At 35.0% G+C, this 23,541-nt stretch overlaps 1 protein-coding gene across 2 annotated transcripts in view; it reads right to left on the bottom strand.

Moving 5' to 3' along the window:
* LOC120624123 (nephrin-like) overlaps positions 1-23,541 on the bottom strand; it is a 269,981-nt gene that overhangs the window by 64,689 nt on the left and 181,751 nt on the right. For both annotated transcript variants that reach the window (XM_039890481.1, XM_039890480.1), the window contains exons 5-6: positions 6,481-6,591; positions 2,169-2,381 (exon numbers count right to left, since the gene is read on the bottom strand). In XM_039890481.1, the coding sequence (XP_039746415.1) occupies positions 2,169-2,381; positions 6,481-6,591 (324 nt within the window). The remainder of the gene's footprint in view (positions 1-2,168; positions 2,382-6,480; positions 6,592-23,541) is intronic.

The following is a 23,541-nucleotide window of genomic DNA, read 5'->3' as shown; positions in this document are numbered from 1 at the left end:
TTATGAAGGGTGGATAGTGCATAAAATTATACTAAGTACGCCCTGAACGGAAAATCTTCATGATTTAAAACTTTATTATTATTATTAAACTCTTCATTTGTATACCACAACATTAACATATAAAATATAACAAAAACAGAAACATCGAAAGAAGTAGTAATACAAAAGGCGGCCTTATCGCTTAATAGCGATCTCTGCCAGGCAAAAAAAAGAAGAGGAGAATAGACTGCTGGTGGTACAATTATTAAAATACATACATGCGAATAACTACATGCTAATACATAAACTAGTGTACACAAATAGATAAAAAGTAAATAATAAAATTAATAAATAAATATAAAATAAACTAATATATATAATAACAACACTTACATATTTAAATACTTTAACGTACAATAAATGAGTAAATATATACATACTATTAATAGTCGTAGTTAACTTTACAAATGTTATCTTTATACTTGAAGATCCACCCTGTCCCAAATGTTAAAACCCACCCCTGTGAGTTAAAAACAAGCTTTCAGTTCATAGCTGAGTGCCCCATGTACGCACTAGTAAGATGGGAACTAAAAGCTAAGAATATAATAAGTGAAGAAGACCTAGCAAACCTCTCCTAGTTGATAATGGCGGGCATCCCCTTAGTAAATACAATACAAGACAATCTTTTATTTTAGTTTTCTTTTATTTCTAGAATACAAACGTTACCTGCTTTATTTTTTAAAACCAAAAAAAATAAGACGAATTCGCTATTTATACAGTCTTCTTGCTTCTAGCTATATTTGAAGTCAGGCCCAGTAGGTAGGACTTAGTTCGAGTTATGTGCGTTTTTAGCAATTTAAATATTACTTCCTTCAACGGTAAAGGAGTTTTCCTTGCGTGATCGTGATTAAACCTGAGTACCTGGAAGTTCTAGTTCAAGTTGGCCAGTAGTTAAAGTTTGTATGAGTTTGTCAGTGTGGTAGGCAACGGCCTAAACCCTTCTCATTGTGGGAGGAGACCCGTACCTTGTAGTGGGCCGGTGCAGCATTAATAGGATGATGATGAAATTAATAGCGAGGTTTATACTTAAATTTAAAGAGGTGTGAAACCCGGATAAAGTCACCCCATGCCTTTTCAATTTACCACATCGGTCCGAAACCCAAATAAAAGTACCTGGACGACAGTAAATTTCAGCTAACTTCCAAACTTTGCACCTAAATTAATGGGATTTTCGATAGCTTTATTTATTCATTGGTTGCCAACGTCTAGGCAAAAACAACGACTTTCCATTTGGCCGCGGCTAAAACACCTCCCGGCCATATACATTCATTAAGTGCCTAATGCGTCCCAGATTTCGGAGCATTATGGCCCTCTAAAAATGAACTCGCTTTTTCATTGTTCGGAATAATCCTAGGTTTTTTAGTTACTGTACGGTTTATCTTGATATAACGAGGGTCGAGAAAAAGTTTCATAATATATGGGTATTTAAGGTTATTTGCTACTATCGATACGCGAGTTAAGTTGAGCTATTTATCGATCACTCTACGATGTTCAACTACAGAAAGTAAATTCGAGATTCAATTCAGTTTTTAAAATAAGGTTTGGCTGAAATCTTAAAATTATAGCGTTGGAAATGTTATGGTAGTTTCGAAAGGCCCTTGACGCTTGAGTTTTTTTTCAACTTTCACTAATTCTTCTGAATATACAAACATACTAACTGTTCAGCTTAATTTTATTCAATTGGAGATAAATTTGAGTAGGTCTAACCTTATGATACAGTCATTCTATCAAAAAGATTTTAAAAATATGACAGATTTATGATTTAAAATCCATGAAAACTTTTATCTTTCATGTTTTACGAGATCTAATATTAACCCAGAGCATCAGTTATAAGTAAACAAAATAACATTTAAATTGATTGAATAGTTTCTGCGTGATAAACAGATAAACATAAGTTTTATTACTCGCATCCTGAAAGTCACATGAGTTTGCTTAGACTTGCACATTCCTCTAATATCCAATAAGTTTAAATAATCACAAAATCATTTAATAAAAAAAAACAGTTTTGGGTTCTGTTTTTTTTCAGCTTCAATCGTACAGGAATTTCCTAGTTAATGTTATGGGTGTTCCAGTCTTTCCCAGTAAACATAAAAATATCACGGAAAAAAAAAAAACACGATTTCACTTACAGTACAAATCAACTCGTACAGTGGCACGTTGAGGGGGCGACAACAAGGTGTTGTCTGCTGTGCAGGTATACACGGAGGACAAGTGCGCCCTCGTCGCGTTTGAGATCGAGAGGGTCAACGACCTGCTGCTTCCTGCGGGCTGTAGTTCTCCCGCGCCTAGTGTTGATAGCACCGTTTCGCCTTGTAGCCATTGTACTCTTGGCGTGGGGTTACCTGCGGAAATATAATTGGATTAAAAAAAACAACTTAAGTCTCGATTTGAAGTGAGAATAAAATGGTAGCAAGCTAACCTCGTATGACAGTTATAGAAAACTCATAACCCCTAATCGGTATCTACTCTATAAATCGCTTGGTGCCACTAAGCGAATTATGGATCCGCACAATGCCGAGCCACCATCATTGTTAGTAGAGTCGTAGGTCTAGCATGCTCGACATATTTCACGATAATTATCTGTACCCAGTATTTGTATTTTACTATAGAGATAGACGAAATAATGGGTCAGACATAACTCTCTTGTGGTACATATGCTAGCCTTACAGATCAGAGAAAATAAAGAAAATAAAAATTCCTAAATTAACCATATCAGGGATTGACCCGAGACCATATCGCACACCAATGTGCCATTGACGACGTCAATATAATCATTCTATCATCATTCTAATATAAAAAATGCGAAAGTGTTTCTTGTTCTTTTTTGTACAACCGATCAACTTGATTTCTGGCATACAGATAGTTAAAAGGAGAGCGAGTAACATTAGCTACTTTTTATATCAGAAAAACCAACGGTTCCCACGGGATTTGTAAAAAACCGTAATAAAAGATGACGAAGAACGCGGGCAAAAGCTAGTTGTTTATTATTTTATGCCTTACCTTCGCTTGTCTAAAGTAGTGTGCAATTGTTTACTACAAATGAAAAGAGTTTACTTGCGGCCCCATGAAGAATATAACTACCATGTGCATGGGCTCATAAGCAACGTGTTATGAGTGATATGTATATGAATATACTGTCATAAGCTAAGAACAGATTCTTAAGATCCCTCATAAGCATATTAAGAAAACAATTTTTTTGGCATACCAAATAAAATGTATTTTTTATTTTATTGTGCTGCTTTCAGCTTATTGTAACATGGTAGCGCATTAACCTATTAGAGGTATGACATTTAAGTTAATCCCTTAACCCTTAAGGTTTCTATTTCATTCACGGCATCGTACCGGAACGCTTAATCGCTTGGCTGTTGCTGTCCACCAAGGAAAATTTATACATTATCTATTTCGAAATTGCCCCCATTGGGAATCGAACCCGGCCCCTCACACTTATAAAACCACAGCGCTCACCAAGGAGGTTGCCAAATAATAATTAATAAAATATATGTTTTTCGCAAAATAAATGTATTATTTATTATCTTGAAGAAATCAAAAATCATACAGTAAATCGCATCGCAAACAATATTTCAATCATTTCACCTTAATTCAAAGTGTACAAAAAATAGCTTAAAATCGATTTCAATCCCACGAACAATTCATTTCAGGAACTCAAATAAATGGATGGAGGCAATAAAACCTGACGCGTACACGTTGAATCCTTCACATCAGTTTGATTGGGTGTGTTCACATCAAGTGACAAGCTTGCTCGGCAGCCTCACGAGCTAATTGCTCGGCTAATGAAGTCGTGCCTCAATCTTGTTCGAATGTATAGTACTACAATCGTTTTAATAAAAATAAGCTTTCTTCATAAGCCTTATTGCAAACGTACAACGGACGGTTTCAGCCAACCAAATACGGATATTGAACGAGGAACAGAAGAAGTCGTAGTAAAAGTCACCACTTGGGCACTGGCCTGGTGTCTTATTGAAGGAAGTGATATAGATAAACGGGCTAACTTTTTATCTCGTGCGTGCAATGCTTTCAACAGCAAATATTGTGAAACGAACATTTTTCACGCCAAAATTGGCACTTTTAGTGTTACTGTTAAAGTTTTTGATTTTTTTTTGTTTTAATTTAATGTTGTGTAATTTTCGCTTTGTACTTAATTCCTAAGCAATTGTGGTTAATGTTATCGTTTATATCGTGTATAACTAAGTTGTGGTAACTTCATTGGTTTATTTGATATAAAAATACGGCTTTACTCTTATGTCTAATAATACTGTTTGTTTCCCTAGAAAACTTAATAAATAAAATAATTTTAAAGGCAATTTCATTTCGTAAATTACATTACTAAATGTCACTTCAAAGAGAACCTCTTACGTTGGTTACACATACAGTTATTATCAAGGGTTTTCGTTGTTTACCCAGCCCGATTGATTTATTTGCTCTCCCAAAACTATGACTAGTTGACATATTGGACTATGCATTTCCCCAAAGTTGATTTTTTCAAAGACTGTTTGTTTTTTTTTTGTTTTGATTGACGGACCAAGCAGGTGCTTTACCTGATGCTAAGTGGAAAACTATCGCTTATAAACAGATCAACACTTCGTAGGGTATGCAAAGAGCGCTTCCTGCAACGTACCGACCTGTGTCCAACACCCTGAGGCCAGTGGCGTGCACTTCATACATGCACAAAAGCTCTCCATACCCAATTTTTTTGTATAACTCATTAATGCAAAGGATTGTTTCATTTTATGGCATCTGCCTTCTTTATGCATACCCTGGTCCAAAACCCTGTGCACACCACTACCTGAGGCGTAGTTGTTAGGCCTCATGTGCCTTTAGCAATGCAAAGATGCTGCTTAGCGGCAGTAATAAGCATAGTCGTACTTCCCCAGACGAGCTGTGCCAAAAATAGCTCTACTACTACGAGTATCTAGACAATTTTTACGCCTTATCAACCATTATTAAATTGATATAATGTCTTGTATTATCTGTCTACACTCTTTGTATATAATCAACAATATATACCTACACTCTTGAATCACCATTTTAATATTATTTCAAGTAACTAAGTTTCAATAATATTACCTGAAAAGCCATAGGTAATGTATGGATGGACCAAATGAAATATTTATAAATGAAGCAACTTTAAAACTTTGCAAAAAATCAAAATCGTTTCGGAAAGTTGTGATAAATGACTTTTTAAACATTTTAACAACTATGCGGTTTACATTTTACAAATCGGTAAAGCCGTTCAAAATCCAAATAAACGTCAATGAAAAAGGAATTCAAATAAAATGGCTGGAGGCAATAAAACCTGAAGCTTTACATAGCATAAACAATCCTTTGCATCAAGTTGATTGATGTATTACTTATTCAAAAAAGTAATACCTACCATATAACTCCTCATTTATTTGCTCAGTTCAATCCCTTTATGCGGAGACAAACTGACAAATGTTTGGAGGAAAAGGAAATTCTAATGAAAATCACGCAAAAACAAATGCGACCTAACTCTGAAACGATAATAAATAATACTAATAACATAAGTGCGACAGTATGTTTGTTGGTTTGACTTTCTGCTACGTAGTAACAGAGAAACTATTTTTATCATTCATGACTAGCTTTTTACCCGCAGCTTTGCATGATTGGTGAATTATTGATGAATAGAGATCGATGTGTGTCTTTCCATTAACAAGTTGTGGCATATGTTAAACTTTATGTCAAAAATCAGTAGATTGGATGTTTATTAAGTGTATAAAAGAAGGACAAATAAAAAATCACCTTCGCATTTTAATAATAGCCGTAATTTTAAATTACTTCCTAGTATTATTATAAATATTTGGAGTAAAAGAAAACACAGGAGTTTTTCTTGGGTTATTAACAGACCTACTTCTACTTGAGTAAACAATTTATCATAATCCACAGTATAATAATTGATAGAGCTATTTATAGCTTGTTTCTAACCATAATTTCATCAGTCGATTTTAATTTACATTTGTTATTACTTATGTTATTTATATTTATGTCCAAGTTTTACGTGACGAAAAACTTGGACATAAATATTGCTTTGTTTATATAAGTTAATATAATAAACAAAGGTATTTAAATATTAGATGCTGTGTAGGATACATGACAATGGTATTATAGTTAATACTTTAACCTTCACAATAACATTTTTTCCAGTTCTTTTACCATTAAACTGGTCTCTTGTTTTGTCACGAATTTGCAGTTACCTCGATGTTGACAAACCGTGGTCTATTTTAATAATCCTTATTTTATACAAAGTATCGTTGGTTTACTTATCATTGAAATGCGCTTAAAAAACTATAATAATCTTTGAAACCAAAATAATTTAATACGTAGAAAAAAATCACCTTATATAACTCTTAAACTCTTAAAATTGAGATTAGGTCAATTTAATCGTAAAGATGCCGTTGTACTCACCCCCGTTAACGGAGCAAATAAGCTTGAAGTCACCTCCCTCGTTGTAAGGGCCGGCGGTTCCGGTTATTTCTTTGCCGAACTCATCGAAGATCACCGGCTTCGAAGGCAGCTCTGCGGAATAATCACGAATAATCAGGAACTTGTCTTTTGTTATGCAAAATGAGGTCATTGTTTGTAGTTGATTTGTCAAAAGGATGGCGTATAATAAATAATACTTGGTTTGTATATTTTGTGTTTTTGAAATAAAAAAAAAGTGAATACTCTTTTACCTGCGATATTAAATAGTATTATTTTTATAACAAAAACAAGAATTTGTTTTAGTGCTAGAAATTTTCGCGTTTCCAAGGTTGATCCTTGAAGGGAAAATTACCGTGAAAAGAGCACCTGGGAGACCGAGGAAGAAATGGTTTGACGATATAGGAGAGTGGACCGGACATACCTATTCGGAATTGAAGAAGATGGCACATTGTCGTACGATTTTTCACCGGCTGACCGGTGCAACTTCAATATCAAGATGGCACCTAATGATGATGAAGATGATTTTTGTGACAGAGCTCGTCTGGGATAGTAATACCACAATGCTTATTTCTCCCGTAAAGCAACATAGCTGCCACTGAGAAGTATTGCTTGATCTGGTCTAAACGGTGCCATTGCCAGTTTTATAACAGGCGCATGAGGCTTGACACGTACACCTCAGATTGACGGACACATTGCGGTACTTTGCTTGATGTGTCCATCGCATACTCTGCGAAATGTTGATCTGTTTAAAGGCGATCTGTACTTACGATCAGGACCATCTGCTTGGTCAATTATTACTATTAGAAAAAAGGAAAAGATTATTAACAAGGCCACGTTTTTACACTTAAAAACTTCGGATACCACATTGTACTAAGCTGAAGTTTGGTCGGGGATGGTATGCTGCAGTCGTTAATGGAAATCTCTGCTGTGTGCTGACAAGCTATATGCTTTAGATTCAGTAGATTGACGTGCCAGCAGAATCGTTAAAACGAGACGATAGCCATGGCATACTCTGCGAAATGTTGATCTGTTTATAGGCGATCTGTACTTACGATCAGGACCATCTGCTTGGTCAATTATTACTATTAGAAAAAAGGAAATGATTATTAACAAGGCCACGTTTTTACACTTAAAAACTTCGGATACTATATTGTACTAAGCTGAAGTTTGGTCGGGGATGGTATGCTGCAGTCATTTATGGAAATCTATGCCGTGCTGCTGACAAGCTTTATGCTTTAGATTCAGCAGATTGACGTGCCAACAGAATCGTTAAAACGAGACGATACACATCAAAGTCATCAACACTGTCACTAGATCGCTTCTCCACCAGTACTCTACAGAGTTAATTTTGGAGAGTATGCTAACTTACCTTTAGATTAAATTTGAGCCTCACTTTTTTACAATTTAACTATGGGATGGGATGAGTCTGCAATGTTATTTAGTTGAAATCTCATTCACTTGAAGTGCTTTGCTTCCTCATTTCTAATTAGCACGACAAAGATCTGTCACACTTCATAACGCATACTTACTAAGTACAGTTAGCACTTAGCAAGTGTGCGTTGTGAAGTTTCCTGAGGATGCTCCGGAACGAAACGTGCGAAGAGGGCGTATTGAAGATCTTTTTGGTGTGGTGTATGTAAGGATATGGTAATGATAAACGACTAAGACACCGGGAGGTATTTTTGCATCGTACGAGTCCATGTAGGACTGAAGTCTTTATCAAAACGAAGTCGTATTTATATAAAAACTAGCTGTTGCCCGCGACTTCGTCTGCGTTTGTTTTTGATGTGGCATTAAATTTAGTTATAGATCTAAAGTATTCAGTATAACTAAGCTTTAAATGACGGGTTTGCCACTGTTCACTGAGGAGTTCTGTCCTCTATCTCCGACCACAGTTTGAGCAAAATTAAACACATATTACAACCTCTATAGTACAAAAATAATTATTTAAATCGGTTATAATTTGTCGGAGTTATGGTGTTAATTCGTCAAACACTTATCCCCTCTCCCAAAGGAACCGAGCTTAATGTCGGAATAAAAAGTATCCTATATTACTTCTAACACTTCCAAGAATATTTGTACAACGTTTCATGAGGATCGGTTAAAGTAGATTTTGCGTTAAAGCGTAACAAACAAACTTACATTGACATTTAAAATATTAGTAGGGATAGGGATAGGGTTCCCCACCAACTCAATGTCATTTTATTTATTTATTTATTGGGTCAACCAGCGATTTTACATAAATAAAAATAATATTACTTATCATATGTACATTACATCTTGAACATTGTTATTAATCAAATATAATATTAATTATTTCTTGAAAACTATCTATTGACTAGTTATTAATTATTAGGGTATTTGTAAAATCCTAATTGATTTAATAAAATATCTGGCAAATATGAATTTATAGCTATCTACAGTTTGGTTATTTACCGTAAAGTTTGGTTTTATAAAATTACTGTAACAATAAGCAAATTCTAAGCTTCACTGTACTGATCTGTCGTCCTAAATAATATTTTTAAATTTTATTGTGGACCTCCCTGACGCAGCGGTGAGCGCTGTGGTTTTAAGTGGGAAGTTTCGGGTTAGATCCTGATAGGGCAATTTATGAATTTTTAATATTTGAAAATTCTCTGGTCTGGTCTCAGCGTATATCAGCGGTGTATCAGCGTTCTTGAATGTTGTCGCGTAGAAAGGGAAAAGGGGTATGATTTTAATATTTGAACGCTTCATAAACGCGCCTGATAGGCGTACATGAATAAAGAAATTTTGAATTTTATTACTGCCATTATTTCCAGTTTGTAATTATTATTTCCATCTATATGTATTATTATGTATATGAACATTTTAGGTTATATTTATATTTTATGGAAAAATAAAACCCACCATCTCAAGATGTACCTATATTAAAGTTTAAAATAGCCTATTAACCTAAGATTCAGAATTTTTTGCTGTGAAATGAAACGAGATGAATGAAAAGAAACTGCCATTAGCCTAATAGGTTAGCCTAATACGATCTTAGGCTGCATCATCGCATACCAGCACGTGATATTGCAATCAAGGGTTTACTTGTAGTGGAATAAAAATAACGAAACTTGTTCATTGATTTCCGGAAAAATAATTCCTCTCTATACCTATCTAACATTCAAAAAAAAAATCGTATTCTATCTTTAGCAGGTAAAATATACAAACTCATAAAGCGTGAACCGCAAAGTTCTGAAACAACTGTCAACATCGTATAACATAACTCTATTCCGCGTTTATTAGTCAACCTATAAATATTTAAAATTTTCCAAGCGAGTTTGCTGAGAGCGGTAATTTCAGAACACATTTTTGTGAGAATCGTGAAATTATCGTTGCAGAGTTTCGTAACAAGTTTAGGTTTAATAACAAGGCATTCCATTTCCATGACTTCGTCCTCGTTCTAACTACTTCTAACGAGTAATTTTTTACCATGCTATGTATTATTATTAATATTTTATGTGTGTAATCTTGATAAGTATTAGTGTGTAATTGTTCGTAAGTATGTATATAATAATAATACACCCCACCAATCGGTTTCCCTTGGTTTTCCTAATCCTAAGGTTGCCTGGAAGAGATCGCTACTAAGCGATAAGGCCGCCCTTTGTATCCTACTTTTTAAGTTTATTTTTGTTGTGTCCATTGTTTTTTTTTTTACTATTTGTGGTTTACAAATAAAGTGTATAAATAAAAAATATACTGACTCACCGCGTCGCAGCGCCATGCAAGCAATAAGCATAAGTAGCTTATTACTCTTTTTACTCAGCGTCTACTGCCTCTGCCCTTTTTCACTTACAAGGCAATGCTTAAATAAGTAACGCCTAATCTAAGAAGATTCCTAGGCAAACATCAACCTACAGTTATCATCTAAGATTTGGTGAAACTTTTTTTTCTATAGACCTTGACTAACTCATTAGGCATTAGATTTAGGCAATGCCTAGGTTTAGTGAAAACAATGTGCAATTTTTTTTTATGTAATCTTATTTTATTTGGAAATTGGTGTCTAACAAAAACACCAACTGTTGTCTTAATTCTAAGGTTGCCTGGCAGAGATTACTCCTATGCATTATTGCACCACATTGGCCACCTTTTGAATCTGACTTATATTTGTATGTTTGTTTTCTTTTTTGTTTCCTTATGTTTTATTGGTGAACAATTAAAGAGTAGAAAAAAATATTAAAGAAATATTCGAAATTCCCGATTAAACTCTCGTCGAGTGTCAAACCACAGTTGTTAAGTCACGGCATTTATTGTGTGTTGCTATATTCATTGTTGGTTCATGGTAAAATGAGAGTCTAAGCTGCACTGACAGAAATAGTGATGTAAGAATAGAGTTCATTGTTCCTAAGTCTTCTATTTAAAAATTCAAATCGTGTAACGGAACAGCGCGGAGGAGGTTTCGCTCAGAATTCTCCGTTGTTCTCTAGAAAATAGGCTGTAATTACAACTCTCGACAGAAGCGAAACGCTTACAAATTATTCTTTCAACCTGGATTAAAGTTGCCTGCGGTAGGTAAGTTAATAGGTTTGGTTATGAGTTTGATAAATAGGATCATATTGTTACTTGTATATTTTGTATTATAATGTCGGCTCCTTAGTGAAACATTATGAATTTATGTAGTTACAAATAATTGTATGATAAATATAAAATACTAGCAGTATTTTATATTATGTAAATTATCGAGCGGAGGTTTTTTAAAGGTTGTACGATTATGTCTAATAAATCTGATCTTCGTAATCGTTGAAATCTTTGAAACCTACTGTAGATTAGATAAGTTATAACAAGTGAGACACCTTTGCATCTTTCGAGTCCATTCAGGACTGGAATATATCGAAAATTCACTCACTTATATCAAAATACCCACCTTGTGCTGGTGGGTATTTTGATATTCGGAGCATCAACTTAACAAATATTCATTGTAAAGTCAACATCTCCTGAAGATGCTCCGGTTTCGGAGCGAAACGTGCGTAGAAGATCTGTTTGATGTGGAGTATAAGGATTGAAGAAATTATAAATTACACCACACAGATTCTCCTGTTTTTCGCGGAGTATAGCAAATTAAGCTTAATTTTGATAATATATGAGGCGTCGGTGTTAAGCACAATGTGCCTGTAATTACACCGACGACAACTTCCTTCAGACCGGATGCATCCACAGCAATGCAACGATGCCGCTTAGCGGCAGAAATAAGCATAGCGGTAGTTCCTACGTCTGCGGACGTGCTGACATTAAAACCTTTACTACTACTAAAAACGTAGAAATTATACGAGATACGTCGCCAGAACCAACATTTGGAGGTACATTAGAAATTACACCTCTTGTGACTTTGTAATCGATATTGATGTTATATTTTTACACGTCTGAGAGACTGAAGCCTTTTTGGGCAGGCCCCAAGAAGCCTGAATGCCTACACAAATTCAAATTGATTTTTAAAATACCAACGTCATACTGACCATACAATTTTCGAAAAATGAAACGATTAAATAACATTGTGACTGAATGGCGTTATTTATAAGCATGAAAAATCTTAATTTTGATTACAAAATAATGGACTTTAAATTTTATAATTTTTATTAGTGTTTTTACCTACACTTGGAGCAATTATGCATGTTATAAATTTAAAAATGCATATAAAAATTTTCGCTATGGCTTTCCTACCGTCGATGCCGAAATTCAACGATTCTCATTGTTTACAATGAGACACGTTGAAAAGTAGATAGATGTTTCCTACTAGATGGCGCTACAGTCACTATAGGACTGATGTAAAAAGCATTTATTAATTTCGGCATCGACGGTAGGAGAGCCGTAGCTTAATTGGTAAAGCGCTCAGGCCGCGATTGCCAGAGAGTGGCAGGTTCAAATCCTGTCGGTTCCTAAAATTTTTAAATGCATTTTATATTTATGGACCTTACATACATTTCGTATAGCGTAAATACATCAAATTATTATACAGGTTATTTCACAAATAGGGAGATACCTATGAGATATTCAGTATACTTTCTCATCAAAACAAGTAGGCATGCAGTAGGCAATACGCATTATACACGCAATTTCGCGGAAGGCTCGAACAATGCAGGCTCGGCAGGTGTTCATTCTAGGATGCGATATCATTGTTATGCGGAATGGCCGTAACGCTGTAAGCGTATGAAAGCCTCCGATAATTGCCCAGTCAGTGTTGCCAGTGTTGCACTGAATGCGTATGTTGTCTATTGTTTTGAACTCATAGTTTCTCGTACACTTTTGTAGTAGTTTATAGATTGTTTTGTTAACCGTTTTCTGATTACCTATAAGCCTTTACATTCTGATAGAAATAGCGATAGAAATAGGTGATACTTTGATGTCTAACTTATAATTAAAAATACAATTATTATTGTTTATTTATGTGACACTTTTATTTTATTAAGAACAATGATGTAGCTATAAAAAATGAAAATAAATCAAAACATATTCAATAGTCCTCCAATCCGCACATGGCCAGCGTGGTGGACTTAACCCCTTTTCATTGTGGGCTGTATATTGATGATGATATTCAATATTTAAAAAGTAATAAGAACATATTTAAAACATGAAATTATTTAATAAATCGAGGCTATGAATTTAAACAGAGTTTTGTGTTTTAAGAAGCTGGATGGAGATGAATATTTACAAAAATTTCGAATTGTTCTGATTTCTATGTCATAAAGTTTTCTTACTTTCAGACTGATTTTTATTATTCCGCTACAATTTAGCACTTGACTGTAATGTCAACTGGTGGTAAGTGATGATGCAGTCTAAGATGGTAGCGGGCTAACCTGTTAGAGAATATAGTACTCATACCCCTTATCGGTTTCACCGCGACATCGCTTCGGAACGCTAAATCGCTTAGCGGAACATCTTTGTCGGTGGGGTGGTAGCTAGGTCAAAGCCTCCCACCAGACCAGACCAAAGAAAAGTGGCACATTATTTTAAAAACTACCGTTTATCCGTATACCCACAAATCTTTTGGCAAGGAAATAAAAAGGAAATGACGCAACGTTGTTTTTGGCGAAAAACATTTGATACACAGTATTTTTATTTAAAAAAATACCCAACTGTATTAAAGAGACATCCCACCCAAGTAGGCATGTGAAAAGTAGATGAGGCATTTGTTGCTCTCAAAAGCTATGTGGCCATTGTAGAAAATGGCTATGTAAGAATACAATGACTGTTCAGATCTCTCTAATATCTTACCTTTTGTTTCAAGTCAGCGAGGAAAATTCTTATTTCACAACCAAAAAATATTTTTGTGTTTTCCTATTCGAGGGCTTTATCAGCTTTGGTAGTTGAGTATTTTAACGATAATAATTGGATCCATACAATTTTTAACATTGGTGGCTCGACCGTTGAACCAATCTTGATTTTACCATGGTGGATATATAACTTCTATCACGAGTTAATGAACGATTCATAAAATATATTGATTAAAGAAATAATACATTATGCTTAAACGTTAAACACGGACCAAGTAGCAAGGAATCTCATATTTACTTAAACTTTTATAATTTCTTCGGTAGAAATGAAACGCTATTCCTACAGACTTCAGCGCTTAGAACGTCTCCTAAATAATAAAATTGTAATGCTTTTTCTATATGCACATTTGTGAAAGTAGCGCATAAATTTATATAACTTACCTACTACCAACAAAATTATTTACGAATATATGAGTTGTGTACCTACTATTTGTATCAACCATACTTAAAAATGAGGATAACTAATTAGGATATTAGGATAACTTTTTCCTGTAATGACAAAAATGTAAGATGGGAATAAATAAATAAATAAAAAAACCTTTTCATAAGAATAAAAACATAAGCTCCAGAGGCGTTTCATAATTGACGAGCGGTATGCCATAAAATTCGATATTAAAAAACTTTCACAACAAACATTTACTTAGCTCTCGATTCTACCTCTTCCTCAACTTTCGGTATACTTCTAAGCTTGACTACATACGAGCGATATATCTTTCGACAAAATGTTTTATTATGCATTTTGCATACAAAAATGATGGAACATAGCTGAACTGAGCCTATTAAAAAAATGTGTCTGCATTTATTATCAATAGTTGCTAATTTTAAATGCATTAAGGCTAGGTTCGATACCTTCATATAGGAGATCTGCAAGATCCATGGTAAAGTGCCACTTGAGTTTCTACCAACATTCTACCTTCGGCTGTGAAACTAGTATTTCATGACCTTGGTACCCTAATGCCATTTGATCTAGGGTATCGATGGACGCCATTACACTACCAACTAAATTCATTCTTTCACCCATCCATTCTCACTCCAATTTTAAATTTCGTTAAGTAATATTACTCTGTTGGTTTTGGTCTCTCGGTTGCTGATCGCATATCGGAGATAAATGTAAGCTTTCTAATTAGATATATTGATAGCAACCATGATTTGGGGTGAGCAGAAAGTACTGCTTACATCATTAGATGCTTCAACAGCAATTGGATTTAATAATTCATTATACTATGCAATCGTGATTGTCTCTTATGCTGTTGTGGCATTGAAACAAAATTTATTTGGTGTAAACCTTTCACTTTCTAATATATTCTACTTATTCACCATAAAGTATGAACACGCCTCTGTGGATCTGCAGTAAACTGCCTAGCTTTTTATTTTCCCTATACGCAGATGTGAACAACAGCTCAATAAATTGTATCGCATAATAGGCAGAGTGGTTTACGGTTCGTGTTCATATGTCCCCATTTCTTCTAAATATGACCATCTCAAAAAGCTGCTGGACCCACACAGCATTATTAACTGTGAAAATCCTACAAAAATTTTAACGTCGACCTTGGAGAATTCTAAAGTGAGTATGAGCTTTCTCATCCGGCACTTTGTTCAGAAGACTGCTAAAATCATTAGGTAAAATCATTCCACGGCGCAACGGTGAGCGCAGTGAATTTCAGTAGGAGGTCCCGGGTTTGATTCCCAGCCGGAGAAATTTGGGATATAATTTTTGAATATTCTCTGGTCTTGTCTGGTGGGAGGCTTCGGCCGTGGCTAGTTACCACCCTACCGACAAAGACGTGGCTCTAAGAGATTTCGTATTTCGGTGCGATGTCGCGTATCAGTCATCTTAGTACCCATAACACAAGCTACGCTTACTTTGCGACTTCGCACTACACTATAACATAAATAGAATAATTAAAAACTAAACTAAATAAATAAAAAAAAAGTATTGTCGTAGTATATTTATTTATTTATTTATGAACCCATAAGGATATGGCTACCATACTACCTAACAGGTTAGCTAAGCTATCATCCACCATCGCTACCATCTGAGATTACACAGCCTAGGGCTAACTTGTAGTGGAATAAAAAAAAGTTTTCTTCAAAAGCAGTCAGCTTACATTATACTCTGGTATGATGATTTCATCATCATGATCATCCGCAGCCCATTGGCGTCCGAATGCTGGGCACAGGCTTACTCTCTCAAAGGCGAGACGGTTTGAGAGCATAGACCCACCATGCTACTCCAATAGGGATTAGTGGGCTCAAAGGACTATTGTTATACCGGAACCGACGGCATAAGGTGTTCTCCGAGGCACGAATGACACCATCAATTTCGTAATTCCAGGCTAGTACTGAAAATTCTTTAACAGAAAAAACACAGTAAGTACCTAAGAATGTTTGGCCCAACCTGAGATTTGAACCCAGTACCTGGTGATCCGTAGTTAAACATGCTAAACACTAGACCAACGAGCCCACAGTGTTATTGTGGAATCTTTTGAAACAAAAAGTCGAAAGAGATCCTTAAAAAAATTCTTTTTCTTTTTCACGTTTTTTCTTCTAACCTTGTTAATATTTACACACCGCACAGATATCGTTTATTTAGCTCGACCTCATTGTTGTCGGTTGTTTTTCCACGGAAGCACGTTCCCATAATTATGTTTGTGACACGTGCGCTCGTGATCCCCTTTTCTTTGTGTCCGATAATGAAGGTGCTGCTATAAAGGGGCACACCTATCTCGAGCCGCATTTCGAAATAATGTAGCTAGGTCTATGTTTACCTTTATACAGCAATAGTAAATACTAGCTCGTCTTTTTAGCATCCCAGTTTTTTTTATGCTGCAGAAACCTTGAGTTACTCGGGATTAATATTGTTATGAAACCTTAACTGTTAAGCACCTAAACTGATTTTGGCAAAATTTTAAATAGTATAATTTTCAAAATTTTGCCAAGATCGGTTAAGGTGCTTCATCATCATATCAACCCATTACAAAGCACGGGTCTTCTCCCACATTGGGAAGGGGTTAGGGCCGTAGTCCACCACGAAGGCCCAGTGCGGATTGCTGGACGTTAAGCTATATTTTTAAATCTCCCACCAAATACGGTGCTGTTCACGGAAAGTATTCTATGTCATTTCCAGTATGTTAGCTATATGTATGTGTAAAATTTGCTAGATGGTTGGTAAACAGGCAAACTTTTACATTTATAATAACAGTACGAATGGGTTTTCAACTAGGTTAAGCATCCAGCACTTATAATAACACCTGCACGTAACGTGTGAAGTAACAGGATTAACATAGAGCAATGTTAATAGCCCCTTACCACGTAACTAACATAGTTAGGAAAGTAATAATAAATAATAAATAAATATTCTACGACATACACACATCGCCATCTAGTCCTAAAGTAAGCGTAGCATGCGTTATGGGTACTCAGATAGCTGTTGAATATTAATGAATTCAATACACGTAAATACTTATACTATACAGATAAACACCCAGCACTGAAAAACAATCATGTTCATCACACAAACATGTTCCAGTTGTGGGAATCGAACCCACGGCCTGGGACTCAGAAAGCAGGCTCGCTGCCCACGATTGTAATGATGTTCTAGAGTTGTTTCGTACAATACCGCGTAAGCGATTCTGTAAACCAACATCGCAATAAAAACAATAGAATTAGACTACTAGACTAGAAAGTACAATTTTTTTTTATTATTACTATCGAAATTTACTCTCACGCCCGTCTACAAGATAAATATATATAGTGAGCCAAAACAACATTTAATATACTTACTTAGATACATAGAGATTAGTACATTACATAAATACATATTTGCACCTGGCCGAGGAATACAACCCGGCAAGAGAGACCAGACGACCGGGGGTCAGGGCGACGGGTTAAGAAAGCATTGGACTATCCAAGCCGAATCCAGCAACACCAATTACTGCATCATGGCGGCCAGGGAGCTACCACGGAACCCCAGTTGCCTTAAATAGTGTGCGCATGGCGGTGGAGTTATTATTATTATACTTATAAAAAAAAAGCAACAAGAGATGACACATTGCTTTTTTATATTTTTTTTTTTTTGCAACTTTTTCTACTAGATGACGCTACAGTCGCTAAAAGACTGATGTGAAAGGCATATATTAATTTTGGCATCGACGGTAGAAGAGCCGTAGCGCTATTGCCAGAGAGTCGCAGGTTAAAATCCTGTCGGTTCCGAAAATTTTTATATGCATTTTAAATTTATAAAATTGATAATTCCTCAAAGTGTAGGTAAAACACTAATAAAAAAATATGTATATAAAAATTATATTTTATTGCATACACAAAAACGAAAAACAGAAACACAATAAAATAAAATTAAAAAAGAAAAAAAACTAGTTAGTTTAGTTGTAAATTAAATTTCTTCAAGGCTGTTATGGCTTTTTGGAAAATTAGATATTTTCATAATAATAATAAATTTGTTCTTAAATGGTAATGAATATTACGAGTTACGTGGTATACTATTTACGTTAATAGAGATCTTTTAATTTAACTTAATAACGTATCAAGATTACCCTAGCAACCCATTTGGTTTTTATTTCGTTAAAAGTTCTATTGAAAGGTAAGTTTTCTTTAACATCCATCGTAAAACTTTCCCGTTGATTTCATGAGGATAAAGATTTAAATTTACGGGTCGTTCGGTCGGCCGGCTATCAAGATAACTAACTCCACGACCTTCTGTTCGGTGAAAAGGTTGATCCTTTATTTTCGAAGGCATTTCCATATGTCTATACTGTCAGAGTTTATGCAAATGAAGATCTGATCACTTTGGCCCGGGGTGTGTTAAGACCTTAAAAAAGATCACGGACTTCTTTAGTGTTACAATATCTTAATTAAACCGTCCGGTTAATAAGGTTCTCAACTAACTCAAATCTATTAATGTCCCACTGCTGGGCACAGACCCACCACGCTGCTCTAATGCGGGTTAGTGGGCTTAAAAAGCTGGTTATTGTAAACTACATCGTTGCCTTATAACAACAACATCAAACACTATACTCTTAATACTAAAATATTAATTCAAAGTACACTACATTTGGCCGCGGCTTTGCTTGCATGTAATTTCCTATGTCCCTATATCCCTATTTCTTTACTAATGTTATAAACGTTGTAACTTGTTTTTTTATAGTAATTTTGATGAACCAAGCAGAAAGGCCATCTGATAATACACACACATACACACACACACCCGCACACACACACACACCCCCCCCTTTACAGGTAATGCAAGGAGCATGTCCTGCAACATGCCGGCCTGTGTCCATCAATTTGCTTGTAATACCACCGGCAACCACACCCTTCAGGCCGGAACACATCGCGGCAGAAATAAGCATGGCGTTTGGAATTCTCCGGATAAGCTTTGTCACAAAAGAATCTACTACTTCTAATAACGCGGGTGTCGATTCACCCCCGTGCTTCGGAGAGCACGTTAAGCTGTCGTTGTTGCACTAGATTCGGTCCTTCTCACCTTTTTTCAGTCTCGTCGGACGATGGACGATGTGACTGAGGGAATAGAGAATACCCTTGTGGTTGCGCAAACATTTGTGCATTATAATATTTCCCGCGTAGTTTAAAAATATCTTTGAAGATTGACCACCGTGGCCTAAATAAGTCATGGAAACTGTCTTGTTTGTGTTTAAATCAACATTTAACATACTTCCAGTATTAGCGTCAGTGTTATAAATTAGGTACTTATTTTGAAGGCAAACTTGAAATTGCTTATTGTTCTAAATTAAAGCTGGTCTGAACTGGAAAACAGGCAAAAACAAAAATAGGCAAATATTTACTTATATCTCGCTGGCAAGCAATATTCAGCACTGAAGAACGTTTGAAGAGCACACAAGAAAATGCGATTCACGCTTTAACTTGAGAAGTTTGGCGCTGATGCAAACATTTGCTTTAATTTTAAATTGGAAGAGTTGGCAAGGAAGCAACTAAGTCAAAGCAGTATCACAGATGATGTACGATCTACGTTTAAGGCACTCCTCATACTTGATTTATCGCCGTCGATATTATGTGGAGGAGCATGCACAATTTTTAAAGTCATGATTTTATATTCGGAACTTCACCCGCATGATATTCGTTTTACAATATGTAATATCTGAAATTCCTCTAATATTTTTTTCTTCTAACCTAACTTATTTTATAAATTCAACTATGAGTTTGTTCGTTTGCTTGTAACGCTTTTATTCAAAAACTATTCAACCAATCATCATACAATTTTCATACGTTCAAGGTTCTATATTACTTACTCATGTGATAAAAGAGAGCTGAGAATGATGAATGTATGAAATAAAAACGGTGTAAATGTGTGATTACTAAGTTAACTAGCTTTATAAGTTTGTAAAAAAAAAATGTTGTTTTAAAATTACTTATTTATTTTATCATATTATAGGGCAAGAATGTCGAAGGGAAATTTTAGTCAAAATCTGATCTCAACAAAACCGCTTATCCACGCCCAAAATTAGACGCGCCAATCAAAATTACGCAACACCTTTATACCCATAAAATTTCAGAGGTTGTAAAGGAATTATGGCCGCCTCGGAATTCCGTGTCGATGCAGGGATAAAGCCCGGTGGAGGTTTTAACGTGTGTTATCACGATCCTCACGTGAGCCTCGGATTTTATCTTTGTCGCTTGGATACCGCCTTTGTTCGTTAAATTTTTTTCATGCAGAGCTGATTAAGAGAATACCATCAAACCAAAGTTTAAACAAGCATTACATACCGACAAAAACTAATTAACCAAGCGCATAAAATCACTCTTACTGGATGGCGTATAAACATTGACTATTTGAACCAGGGCAGAAATAAAAATAAAGTGATGGAATGCTATGCGTACCACTAGTAGTAAGCTAGACTAGTTAGCGTAAAAATGCATCAAACCTTTTAGAGCTCGAAAGTAAACCACACTTATCTACCATCTGCCGTCAACCTATATTACACGCCACGGAAACGAGAGAGTAGAAGGCATCCTACCTCTTCGCCGATCACTAGCCCTGGTCAACTGAGGGAAACCAATGCTCGTGCTTTGCACAATAAACGATGCAGAGATATCGATGTAATAACGATGTGGAATATAATAATCATACTTACAGTATCTTTACTTATAATAAAACTGTAACTGAAAGATTTCTGTACATTTAATATATTTTGAAAATTTTGATTGGGGGATGCTTTATAATCGATACTGAACCCAAAAAAGATTTTTATTTAATTTTTTTCTGTGTGTCTGCCTGTCTGTCTGTCTATCTGTCTGTCTGTCCGGGCATCACGTGAAAACTACCGAATGGATTTAAATATAATTTGGTAAAAAAAATTAAATTTGGTATACTGGTAGCTGGTATTCCGGGTCAACATATAGGCTACTTTTATACCGATAAACAATTAGTTTCCTCCGGAAAACGCGATGAATTTTTTTATCAATTTTACTTCATAGCTCCGTTAAATTTGAACCGATTTTAATAATTCTTTTTGTTTATTTGAAACTGTATACTAACAAGCATGTATTGTGTAAAGCGATCTTTAAGATAAGTCGGAGTATGAGGATGAAACAGAATAGTGTAAAGAAAACTTAAAATATGATAGTTTCGTCGGTGTCTAATAGGAGTTTAATTCGGTGTTTTGGGTTCATTATTATGTTTGCCCTTATTCCAAGTTAGCACAAATTTCTTCTTTAAAACTGAACTTGTGCCTTGTCATTTTACCTTCACAGCTCATTGAACTATGTAGAACTTCAAATGTATCAAACTTTAATCTCATAAAAAGTAGGAATAAAAAATTAACGACGACGTGCATCGAGTTCCTCAAGATAACCCGATATACCCATATTCTGCACCCGTATCAGACGCCTCGCGCAATAAAATTTTAATTTTCAAGTTGACCTACATTTTTATGGCCCTCGATCGAACTTAAATCATCTTCGGGCGTGCACCCTCCAAGTTTTCGCGCGGATACCGGGATAAAAGAGGGTCAACTTTATTGCTATCTTTTGTTTTATCGTGATTGTCCTGTGCGATACTGTTTCCTTCTGTTTCTTTTTTTTATTATTCAATTTCAACATATTACTTTTTTGGAAATGTAATTTACCTTTTAAGACTTTATTTTTAATAATAATAATTGTTTTGTGAACGAAAATAAAGTTGTCACTTTTCATCAAATGTTTCTCAAGAAAATAATTTTATCCATTTTGACTCTCATTAATTATTGTTTTAAAATAAACTTTTACTCGTATGTTCAGTTGTAATGCGTCTAAACGTAAAATAGGATATTTGGTTATTTAATTTCCTATTAAATTAATTTATAAATTAAATTTTTAATCAGCTCTTTAAATATTTTTATATTTATAATTTTGCAGTTTTGCTGAGTTAGTAGGTAATTAAGTTTATCGTTGTTCATTTTGAAATGCTCATGTAAATGTCTCAGTAGCAGAATCAGTAATTTCATCAATAAATTATTACCAATTAATTTTGATTAATTTAGCAAATGTTCGAGATTATTATCATTCGATTTATGGGAATATGCTAATGTATATTAGCTTTAGGGGTCATGTTATTTCAAACACTATAACATAAGACAAATTAATCTCCCCAATTTTTACGTTCACTAATGTATGAGATTAAAGAAGTCTGTTGATATATTTGTTTGTTTGTTTATTTTAGCTTTATTACACACACACATTTTATACAAACTCATATACAGAAGAAACTAAGCTTATTTGTTTGAATTGTTAACGCATTTTCAGTTTGACTTTTCGGAGTGTGAAACGAAGTGGTGATAGCCCAGTGGTTAGGGCTTCGGCTTCACTTTCAGAAGGCCGTGTTCAAATCCCAATTTAACTTTTCTAAGTTTTTGTAGTCATCGTGAGTAAACCTGCATAAATGAGAGTTATCAATAATATTAAAGGTTTGTGGAGTCCACCAATCTGCACTGGGCCATCTTGGTGGACTATAGCTTAGACCCTTCTCATTGTGGGAAGAGACTTTGAGTTTGAAATCATATATGTGATAAGAATTTTCGAGCTCCGCGTTCTTCGCCATACGAGTATAATAAATACAATGGCGGCTACTTGATGCTAAGCTAAGCTAAGCTAACTGGCAGATAAAGTGGGAAAAGACGTAACGACGACGTTGTGTTACTTAGAATGGAAAAGGACAAAAAAATAATGAAAGTTGCTAAAGTGATCCATTTCAAATTATGTATATTTGTATATTTTGAAAATTCGATGTCGCTGTTAGGGAGTAATCTAGCAGAATAATTAGAAGTAATGAATAAAAGTAGAATGAAAAACGTTATAGTACGTGTTAATGACTGAGTAAAGACAGTGTGGCTAAGGTCCGAGTGTGAACGTTATAAAGCGCAGCCATACAAATTATGGTAAGTCTCTGAATTTAAATACCTGAACTTTATTAACAGATCACCTTGAGTCTATAGTGCTATTTTCTGAGATGAATAGATTATAGGAGGCAAGCATAGAACCAAAATTGTTAGAAAAATTCTGACATCAGTAATATTACGAGTACCTTCACGTTCAACTAAGCGTAAAATTTGTGCCAGAAATAAGAAAGATAAAAATATAACGAAGCGAAAAATGAGAGGCTATGATATAATGATTTTTTTTTTTTGCTTTTCTAACATTTATTAATATTGCTATAATAGCATTTTGATGTTAACAGATTTTTGGTTTTTGTACGAACCCGTGACGAAGTAATACGGTTCTT

Source organism: Pararge aegeria, chromosome 5 (genome assembly GCF_905163445.1).
Source record: "Pararge aegeria chromosome 5, ilParAegt1.1, whole genome shotgun sequence".
NCBI classification, from domain to species: domain Eukaryota; kingdom Metazoa; phylum Arthropoda; class Insecta; order Lepidoptera; family Nymphalidae; genus Pararge; species Pararge aegeria.
The sequence above is the reverse complement of the archived record's forward strand: the minus strand, read 5'-3'. Positions and strand labels throughout refer to the sequence as shown.